General features: G+C 29.0%; 1 protein-coding gene across 3 annotated transcripts; it reads left to right on the plus strand.

Moving 5' to 3' along the window:
• The first annotated feature begins 1187 nt into the window (after positions 1–1187).
• LOC113796464 (uncharacterized) lies at positions 1188–10342 on the plus strand. 3 transcript variants are annotated; one of them, XM_027346740.2, is made up of 2 exons: positions 1188–1754; positions 7409–10342. In XM_027346740.2, the coding sequence occupies exons 1-2, from the start codon at positions 1623–1625 to the stop codon at positions 9545–9547; spliced, it is 2271 nt and encodes a 756-aa protein (XP_027202541.2). In that variant the 5' UTR covers positions 1188–1622; the 3' UTR covers positions 9548–10342. The 3 variants fall into 3 exon arrangements, with proteins under 3 accessions (XP_027202541.2, XP_027202543.2, XP_027202542.2); XM_027346742.2 differs by lacking the exon at positions 1188–1754 and adding an exon at positions 5459–6004; XM_027346741.2 differs by lacking the exon at positions 1188–1754 and adding an exon at positions 6724–7296.
• The last annotated feature ends 1142 nt before the right edge of the window (positions 10343–11484 follow it).

Below are 11484 nucleotides of genomic sequence, written 5' to 3' on the forward strand. Positions count from 1 at the left end.
GTTCTGATAAACATTTTTCTTCATCTTCTGTTCATCAATGTTTCTTGATTGATTTTTTAAAATTTGAAATTTTTAAATTTAAAACAACAAAAAACATCCGGGATATCCTTCTCATCATCATTATCAACAAGTTTTTTGTTTTGGTTGGTAAACATGTACTGACAATTTGATGAAATTTCGAAACAAACAAAATTCATTCGATTTTTTTTCCACAATCATCAAACATCGATAGTATCGATTAATCGGGTAAGTCGAATCGAATCAAATCAAAATTTTTCCAGTTTCCCAATTTTCCACTTTCTCTCGAAAAAAAATCATTAGTTTTTCATGTTGATTTGGTTCATCAACATGACTGACCCGGTTACTATTTTCTATTTTTCCTCAATTCGGACATCATTAATTAGATTAGATCACTGTTTGTCTTGATCAATTGAGAAATTCTTTTTGTTGTTGTTTGCTTAACCCTTAATTAACCATTCGTTCATTCAAATTGAATTTATTTTTAGTTTTTTTCCAATGAAATTTATTTAATTTTTGTCAATTTTTCTTTCGTTTTTGTTTTTCTTTTCAAGAAATGACAACCAATCAATGTGAACTTTGAAACTATCGTTGATTTCTTCCCCAAAAAAAAAAATATATTTCGCATATCATCTTTTTGAAGAAATTATGGCATCATCTGGAGAAAAATTCAACCCTTGATGACAACAACAGCCTAATCACTTGTGTAACATTCAATCAATCAATCAGTTTTTTGTTTAAACAAAAAATTATTGCTCCCAAAAAATCAACCAAAAAAATGATGAAATAACTTCTTCATCAATCAATCAAATCAATCAAATTCAGGAAAATTTAAAATAATCGTTACTTATTTACGATATTTTCAAATCTGTGATTCGAAAAAGAATTTTTTTTTTTGTTGTCCAAAAAATTGCCTCAAAAAGCCTTGTTTGTTTTTGTTTTTTGTTTATGTTTTCCGGTGAATATATCGATATATCGATTGTAAAAACAATCGATAGTTTTTTATTTTCTGTTGTGATTTTCATTTCGCTCACTTTTTTATCACATTTAATGATTTTCGAAAATTGAAAATTCAAAAAACCGAAACCACCGTTTTTTTCAAATTTTGATACATTCAAAAAAAAAGGATCATCATTTTTCTAATTTAAATTAAATTATTTTATTTTTTTCCCCTCGAAATTTGTAATTAACCCGCCGATACCGATTACGTTGTTTATTCTGAACACCTGTGATTTTTGTTTCATTCATTTTGTTGTAATTTTTGTTTCCTTTTATTATCATTATCATCGTCATTTTATTTATGAACAATCCTCCTCAAAAACAAACAAAACAAGCAAAAAATCTAATCATTTTAATGATCGAAAAACAACGACGAAGACGATGTTAATGTCCACAACCATTATCATCATCGAGATCTAGATCTGATCAACATCTGAAACAAAACAAAAACAAAAAAAAACCATTAAAATCTATATTTATCTAACTAGAGAAAAACTAAATGCATCTTCCATTCGTTTGATAGATTTTATCAAACAAAAAAAATCGATTTAATTATCATCATCATCAATCGAAATCGACCAAAATCAATCAATCGAAATCGAAAAATGTCCACTACAGCAGCATCGACAATCTATAATTTTGGTATCATCGATAATTATCATCATCAACATCATCCTAATCATCAACATTCATTGAACCAACAAAATAATAAACGTGGATTAACCGCAAATTTTCTGGTAAGTTTTGTTTCGATTCAATTGTTTTTCCGGGAAACTTTTCCTCATTTTTTTTCGCTAAAAAATTTCTACAATTACGGGAGGGAGAAACGCTTGAACAAGTTATTTATCGTTTCCGTGTTTCAAAAGTTTCAAAAGCTGCTGTTGCTGCTGTTTAGTTGTTCCAATAGGAAAAAAACGTGTACATACTTGTTGTCGAAACGTGAAAAGAAATTTCAAGGTGAACCTTGAATTGAATAGGAACGATAAAAAACGAAGAAAAGAAAATGATGAAAATAAACACAAACACGTGCACGAACAACAGAACACTTTACTGTTCGTCTTCTGAATTTCGATTTGAATTTTCGAACGATTAACACCGACCGACCAACCGATCACCATCATTATTATTTTGTTTTGTTTTTTCAAAAGTGTTTTTAATTATAATGTAATGAAGATCAGCGTTTGTTTGTTCCTGGAACAGTCGAAACAATTTTCTTTTACCTTCTTCATTATTCGATCCTTGATGATTTTTCTGATCATCCATTATTATTCATCATTTTTGAATTTGTTTGTCGGCTATTCTTACAACTTTTTTAAAATGGAAAAAACGCTTCTTCATTTGGGTTAAAATAGATTTTTTTCTTTTCTTTTTATTCATCCATATTTTTCATCTTTTTTCATAAAAATCTTTATCAGCTGATGATGGTGAATATTTAGCCTCGATCATGATGATGAACTATTCAAACGAGATGATGATAATAATCTCGAGAAAAGAAAGAAGAAGAAGAAAGAAACATATCTATCTTTAGATATTTTTCCAACCGAAAAAAGTATCCATTTTTTGAAATAGAAACTTGAAACTTTATTTTTGGTGATGATCAAAACAAACAAACAAAACAAAAATTCAGAAAAAACAAAGCGATTTTCTTGACAAAGATCTTTCCTGTGTTGACTATCATCATCATCATCTTATTTCTTATTGAGATTCGGTTGAGTTCTGGTAAAAGTTTTTTCTTTTTCAAATCATCATCATCATCATTATTATTATCTTTGAAAATCTTTTTATAAAATATATCCAAATATAAATTCAAATCGTCATCGTTTTTTTTGTTTTGTTTTTGTTGTTGTTTTTTTGCCTCCAAAAAAGATTCATTCATCCAGTTCACACACACTGTCCTTACCATGAAGTAAATAACTTTATTTTTAAGTAGATTCGTAAATGAAAAAAGTAGCGAAAAGTTTTCAAGTTTTCCATAATAGTGGAAAGAAAGAAAACTTTGACATCGAACAGTTTCGATTTTCTTATTGCTTACATTTTTACATTGGATAATTCAAACATTCACCATTGACACATTGAATTGATTGGTAGACAATGAGAAAAACACATTCGATTTGATTCGATTGCTGATTGACCTTCTCTTGTAAAACACAAAACAACAACAGTAGTTTTTGAATGAATGAAAGAAAAGCGAAAAATCCCTGAATCCGTTTATTTACCTCCAATTTTTTTTTTTGTCATTATTTTTCACACTGAATATTAATGATTTTATTGATTTGACTTTGCTGTTTTTGTTGTTTGGCTGTTTTGTTGTTGTTGGATGTTTGCATGTTTCAAGTTCATCAAAGTGAATATCATCATCAATAATGTTCCGTTATCATTCAATGATGGTCAATGATGATGATTAGTTTCAAGTGAGGACAAAGAGAGAAATTGTCAATGTTTTATTGTCAGGTCGAAAATAGCTGAAACAAGTTTTCAATATTGAATTGTACAGGGATGATTCGAATCCATATCAAAGATAATCGGATAATGTTTTAAATTTAGAAATTTTGTCCAGAAAAATAAAAATTCTTCTCAGAAAATACCCGACGCCCTTTTCATAAATTCATCATAAATTCTTTTTCAATTTCATTTCGTTTTGTCAAAGTTTTTCTATTGAAAATCCCATGATAAATTCAATCATTTCATTTTTTTCAATCATTTTTTTTCTGGTTTGAAACTAATCAATCTGTCATTAGGCCAATCATCTTTGATTGTTATTGATGATGATCAAGATGATCAGGATGATGGTGTAGATAATAATAGATCAGTTCAGAACAGTTGTAACTAGTTTTTTCTAGTTTCAAAAAATTTTCAATTTAATTTTTTGAGAAATCTTTTTTTTTTCTTACGAATTTTTATCGACAAAAAAAATTAGGACAAAATTGAGAAACTTTCCGGAATATTTTTTTTTCTACCGAAAAGTTTCTTGAATTTTTTTGATTATTCTGTTTTAGCAAAATCACGATGATGATGATGATACCTGTTGCTTTCATTTAAACTTTCATTTTTTTTTTTTTTTTTGGTTACCTGCGCATTTCAATTTTTTTTTCCACGTTATGATCGATTGATTTTCAATGATGATGACCGTTATTTTTTTTTTGTTTGCCAAAAAAAGATTTTGGTTACCTGGTTTTTTTTTTTCGTTTGTTTGGGAATGAGAAAAAGGTTTGGTTAAACTAACCAAACTTTTTCTCACACAAACGCTCTTCACAATGATGAAACCAAAAAAAAGGGAGAAAGGGGGAAAAACGTAAAAAAACCAAGAGTGTAATCATCCAACGACACACAGGTTGAACAACAGGTTGAGCTAGATTCATTCGACCAAGCAACAACAACAACGACAATCATCATGATATCTCTTTTTTTCTGCCATCATCATTCTCTGCTGTTGTTGTTGATGATTTTCTAGCACACACACCACCTGATGATCTATTTTTGGTTATCAAAAATCGACGAAACGAAAATGAACTAAAAATAATAACGACGACGATGATGAACGCAAAATCCCTTGAAAATCCTTGGAGCTTTACCTGTTTTTTCATTCATTCATTCGGGTTGTTGTTTTGTTTTTGTTTTCGAGAAAAAAAAATAACAAAATTAATTTGAGAAACTGACAACGAAATCTCTTTCTCTGTGGTGATGATGATGAACAATTGATTTTTTGTTTGAAGAAATTGATTTATTTGATTGAAAAAATCCCAAAATGAATGGAATCCAGTTTTTGGGTGTTTTTTTTCAGCCAGAAAATATTGTCACACAAATTGATCGAGGCTATTTTCTCTCTCACTTCAATTCACTTTTTTGGCTTTCACATTTTGGTTTGTTCGGGTTGGTTTAGTTCGGTTTGATTTGGTTTTCATCAAATAAATTCTCTTTTTGTTTTTGGGTTTCTCTCGCGCAAGAGAGAGAGAGAGAGAGAGAGAGAGAGAGAATGATGAAAAAAGTGAGATGGGTGAAATGAGAACGACCGACAAAAAAGAAAACCAAAAAACTTATTTTGGATACCATCCATTTGGTTAGTTTGGTTTCTTTCTTCGTCATCATCATCACTTAGTGAGTTTAAAATGACTAAAATCGATTGATATCGATTGATTCATTTTTTTGATTTGAAACATTCAGTTTAATCAATCAATGAATGAATCATCCACTGAATATGATTTTCGTTTTTTGTTTTTTGCTTTATTCAAGATCAACTCATTTCGCTGATTATTTATAATGATGATGATGATGATCGTCATCAATGACGATGTAAAAAAAATCAAAAATCAAAATTTCTCTTTATTTAAACAACAAAGCAAAACCAAAAAAAAAAATCTATTCCTGTGCCATCATCAGCATGTTTCTCTCTCTCTCTCTCTCTCTCTTCAAAATCATTGATTTTCTCTTTCGTTTGGTTTTCTCTTCGGATTAAAATAGAAAAAAATTGATTTGATGATGATGACGAATGAAATTTTTTTTCTTTGAAATATAAATTTAGATAATTGTTGGTGTGTCATGTGTGTGTGTGTGTGTGTGTGTGTGAATGTTTTGATCTAAATTTTCTATTTTTGATCATATATTTTTCATCTCTCTCTATCTATCTGTGTGTGTTGTATGAATATTTAGCCAATTTTATCATCATTGTTGCTTCAATCGACAACTGACCAAATGTGAAATCAAATGATGGAAATTGTGATGATTTGAATAACAGAAAACAGAAAGGATTGACGTTTTTCGGTGTTTTTTGTTTTTCTTGGTCTTTCATCATCTCTATTCATTCATCAATCGATCAATTCAACATTATCATCATCATCAATTAGTTAGTAAAATTAATTAATTTCTAGTTCATCCTAGTCTATAGTGATATAATTTAAATTTTAAAAGTGAGGTTCGAAATTTGCTACTTTTCCTTCCCTGTTGTTGTTGAAAAAAATCTTGTCAAATTCTTCCCAAAATAATTATTAAGGTAAGTTTTTTTCCAATTAAAATCAAACAAACATCATCAAGAAATACATGTGCTTCATTGTGAAAACAAAAATGTAGCTGATAATGTAGCAGAATTTGTTTTTTCAAACTGCTACTTCTGCTTCTGTTGATGCTTGTTGTTGGTAATTATCAACGACCGACAAATGACAATGACAAAACTGAATAAAACGAAACAAAAATTTCATCATTGATTTTTCTCGTTCGTTTTGAATTTCTTTTCTCTAAAAGTTTCCCAAAATTAAGAAGAAGAATATTCTTTTATTGTCATCAAAGAAACATTGTTACTGGATGCAAACATTGTTATTATTTTTCTAACTAAATGTTTGTTTGTATCTATGCTGTACTGTTTTGAAATTCTTTTTGCCGTCTGGTTTTTTTTTCTATTTCTCGAACTAAAAAAAACAAACTTGCATCATCGCGCGTCTACATTTTTTTAAAACATATGAAACAAAAATGATGATGATGATAATCAACCAGACAACCAAAAAAAAAAACGAAACGCGCAAGTGAACATTTTGTACACACTTACCAAAAATATATACCACGCACTTTTTTTCAAACGAGTGTTGTTGTTATGGTTGTTATGGTATGCTATGTGCATAAGTAAATACGGTGTGTTTTGATCATAACATCTTTTGTTGTTGTTGTTGTTGTGATGATAATGATGATGATCGTCGTTAGTCGTTCGTCGTCGTCGTTGTCGTCGGCAGAGTAGTATAAATATAAATGATTTGATTACATTGATTTTTCATTCATTTCAATTAGAAAATTTTTTATTATTATTCCATGTGATTTTTAGCTGGCTTGCCTGGCTTGCTTGCTTGATTTCGATTTAGATTTGTTCAGTGTTGAACGAGTTTCATCATTTCATTTTATTTGAATGTTTTTCTTTTTTTGTTGTTAGAATTGGAATGAATTTTTCAATGTGATTCTTTCCGAAAGGATTCCCTTCATCTTCGATCTCTATTCTCGTTTCGTTTCGTTTTTCCAATTGTATCGATTAACATTGCATTTCATCATTTGACAGAAAACACTGACACTTGTTGAATAGCCAAAAAAATATTCTGTTTGTTTCAACAAGTGAAAAATTTCAGTATAAAATTGCTACAAAAAGTATTTTTTTCCAAAAAAAAAGAAAGAATCATTTTATTCAGAACAGAACTAAAAATGCAAGCCGCAGCTTGTCTAAATTCAACATTAATCTGTTTGCTACATAATCATCATCATTTGAATCATTCATCATTGTTTTCAAAATTTGCTACAAATGTAGCGGTAAATTGATTGAATTTTTTTGTTGTAGCGTTTTATTTTTTTGCTACATTATTCTGATGATTGCGATTAATCAATATCTTTGTTTTTTTCTTTACTTTTTAAATCAATTTAGAATTCAAACGGATCGACAATTATACCTGCATCAACAACAACAACAAGTTCACATCAACATAAACCGCAACATTCAAATCCATCATCATCATCGCAACAACCCTTGAATAAAATGTCTGGCGGAATTCGTCGTACGGTTAGTGGCGGTAGTTCAACTGCTGCTGCAACAAATCATCATTCAACAGCCGCAGCAAATCTTGCTGGTCGTAATAATATAACATCATCGACATCGACATTATCATCTTCCAAAAATGTTAATAATACTCAATCATCACCAACATCATCGACAACGATAATAACCAATCATTATACGAAAACTAATGGTGGTGGTAGTCATAATCATCAAAAATCATCTGATTTACATAAAAAATTGGATCGAAGTTATAGTGAACCGGCTGAAAAACAACAAAAACAAAATGCTTTAGCATCTCAACAATCACAACAACAACAATCATCATCAAGATATAAAACCGAATTATGTAGAAGTTTTGCTGAAGTTGGTCATTGTAAATATGGTGATAAATGTCAATTTGCACATGGTGATGAAGAATTACGTACAATAACAAGACATCCAAAATTTAAAACAGAAAATTGTAAAAGTTTTCATTCAACTGGTTTCTGTCCATATGGACCAAGATGTCATTTTATTCATAATAGTGATGAATCAAAGAAAAGTTTAACATCATTATCAACGATAATTGGTAGTGGTTCAAATTCTCAACAACAACATCAACGTTTATTTGATCCATTACCAATTGGAACGATGATTACTACTAATAACAATCATAATCATCAACAATTAATTCAATCACATTCAAGTGGTCCAAGTTTTGGTAATGGTGGTGGTTTATCATTGATTTCAAATCAATTATCATCATTAGGTTCGACAAATATTAATACAAATATGAATATTATTGGTGTTGGTGTTAATGGATCAAATCTTGTACGACCAAAAGCATTATCATTAGGTAGCTATAGTCTTGGATCATCGGGTGAAATATCATCACCAAGTAGCCAAAGTGGTAGTCCAACATCATTGAATAGTTTTTTTAGTGAAGAAACTGCATTTTCATTAACAAATCAATTGAATGGATTACAATCAAATAATTCAAGATTATCATCATCAAACAATTATACAACATTAAGCTCAAAAACATTTTCATTTTCACCAGACAGTGCATTCGAAGCTTTTAATCCCAATAGTAACAATAATCATCATCAAAATGTTGCCACCAATTTAAATAATTTTGTTAACGGAAATCAACAACAACAGAAAACATCATCATCAATTTTTATTGATAATAATAATCATGGTGGATGTAATTCAAATTTTTCATCACCAGAACCATTTTGTTCAATTACAAATCATAATAATAATAATGCCATTGATCAAACAACAACAAATAGTGTCATTTCACAATTGTTTGGTGGTGTTGGTGTTGGTGGTGGTAGTTCTTCTTGTGATGGATCATCATTTGATGATGATCATAATAATCATCATTTATTTGATGATATGATTGGTGGAATGTCAACAACAACAACAACATTTAATGATCATCAAAAATCATCATCAATTTGGATTGGAAATTCATCACAACAGCATCAACAACAGCAAATGTTATTCTATCCATCATCACCCGAATCGCCTGTCGATAGTGTTTCATCGGAAATTGAAGCTTTAAAATTGGGTGAACAACAACAACAACAACATTTACCACCATTATTATTATCATCATCATCATCACCATTACAAAAACAACATCCACCACTAGCATCATCATCATCATCAATGATGACGTCAATTGATTTTAGTCCAATATCGAGTTCATTTTCAACGACAACAACATCTTCAATGTCATCCGCATCATCATCATCATCAAATTCATCATCACCACCAAATAGCAGTGGTTATAATAATTGTTCATTCGATACATTTACATTTTTAACAAATAATAATGTTGGTCAACATCAATTATCATCAAACCAACAACAACAACAACAACAAAAATCACCAACATTGAATCATCAACATCAACAAACTTCGGGTATCCTATGTGGTGGTAATGGTGGTAGTTGTTCATCAAACATTCCTCGTTTACCAACATTTACAAAAATCGTTTCGGCCACCAATAACAAATAAACTTTTGGCCAATTTGAACGATGAACAAAAAAATAACGAAAAAAAAAATCTCAAGAAAAAAATTTAACACCAAAGTATCATTCATCAATCATCATATCTCATATAAAATAAACATTTTTTTTTTTGGTAAAAATTATTTTTGGAACGGATTTGGTCCTTTTTTTCATTCAACACATGGATTCTTCACTTTGGTTTTGGATCAACAATTATCATTTCATTTCATTACATCATCAAATTCTTTTTTTTGGGGTCCAAAGTTTCGTATGTGTGTGTGTATCAGTGTGTATGGTTCTATCTAATCTAAATATTCATTCATATTATTATTATTATATAACTTATTCATAAAATATTTGAAACTTTTTCTTTCGCAAACAAACAAAAAACATGATATATGTGTGTGAATTTATGGATATATATGGTCAATAATTTATCATTTGAAACATCATCATTTTGTTATTAAAAAATTTCTTTTTTTTGCATTTTTCTTTATTTAAAAAACAAATTCATGAATTTTTGTATTTTTTTTCATTCTTCACTCACTTTCCCTCACTCACCTTTGAAACAAACAAAACAAAACAACGTATTTATTCTTTCAAAACAAAACAAACATTGAATAAACAGAATTTTGCCTTGATTATTATTTCCATATTGGATCTTTTCATTCATTCACTTACAATATGTGTTATCATTTCTCACTTTCATTTTGTTATATTCTGATGTATTGGATGTGTATTTCTTTCTTTCTTTCTTGTGTATAAAAATTAACATATTTGAAACAATGAAAAAAAATGGAAACCTTGTTTGTTTTTTTTGTTATCAATCAAATGATGATGATCGTGTCTGATTCAGTTGTTGTTGTTGTGTGATTTTAGATCAGAATCAATTGATTGTCAATGTTACTTATTTTTTTAAATTAATTAACCCTTTACACATCTGATGATGAATTATTAATCTCGCTCTCTCTCTCTTATCGAATTTCTCCTATGGAATCTCTCTATTCATTTCATATTATCATCATTATTATTTTGTTTTTGCTTTACACACACACACACACACACACACAATTATCATTTATTTTCATAATAATTTATATATGATTCACACCTGAACACACACCTGAGAATCTTATTTATATTTTTTATTTTTGCAAAAAGAAAACACACACACACAAAAACTTTAATGTCACATCGATGATACACTGAAGTTGAATGAAAAAAAATTATTTAAAAATTCACCACACAGCTATTTTCGCCAGATGAACAAAATGACAGCAACGACAGCAAAACGAATTACAGAATTACAGAATCACCTGAGGATCATCTGAATTTGCAAAAGAATTTTCATTTTTTCGCTGCAAATGATGAGAAAACATTTTTTTTTGTTACAACATTCTTTCGCTTGTGAAAAATTAACTTTATTGATTGATTATTGATTGATTTTTGATTTAATTCATTGAATGATTATTATTATTATTATTATTATTATTATTATTGATTATTATTATTGATTTATTATTGATTGATTTTTTTCAGGAAACAATAAAAAAAATTTTTAATATAAAAAAAAAAGATCTAGATTTGTTTTTCGTTGGTTTTGTTTTTTCCCTTTGCAGCTTTGAATATGTGAATTTGTCAAACGAATGAAATGAAATGACAACGACGACGGATGGATGGAATCTAATTTCATTTGGATTTTTTTTTGTTTTACTGTCTGACTATGTTTATTATGTGTTTACTTTATGCCAAAATGAAATAAACAACAAAAACAAAAACAAACTGGGAAAAACAAAATTTTTATCATCAAATTTTAGATTTCCATTTCCATTTTCGTCTTCATCCACCACCACCACCAACAATTTCAATCAATCAATCAATCACTGTGATAATTGATAATTCACCAAACGAAGAAGATAAACGAAACGATTTTGATATGAGAAA

This window comes from Dermatophagoides pteronyssinus, unplaced genomic scaffold, assembly GCF_027571235.1.
Source record: "Dermatophagoides pteronyssinus isolate colony J.1.1.1.1 unplaced genomic scaffold, Derpt_VIB-CSIC_2022.12 sq0001, whole genome shotgun sequence".
In the NCBI taxonomy this organism is placed as follows: Eukaryota; Metazoa; Arthropoda; class Arachnida; order Sarcoptiformes; family Pyroglyphidae; genus Dermatophagoides; species Dermatophagoides pteronyssinus.

Excerpts from the sequence above, each read along its gene's own strand:
- LOC113796464 (XM_027346740.2), top strand. The coding sequence starts at position 1,623 with ATGTCCACTACAGCAGCATCGACAATCTATAATTTTGGTATCATCGAT. Across the intron at positions 1,755-7,408 it reads GATTAACCGCAAATTTTCTG|AATTCAAACGGATCGACAAT; the intron begins GTAAGTTTTGTT and ends AAATCAATTTAG.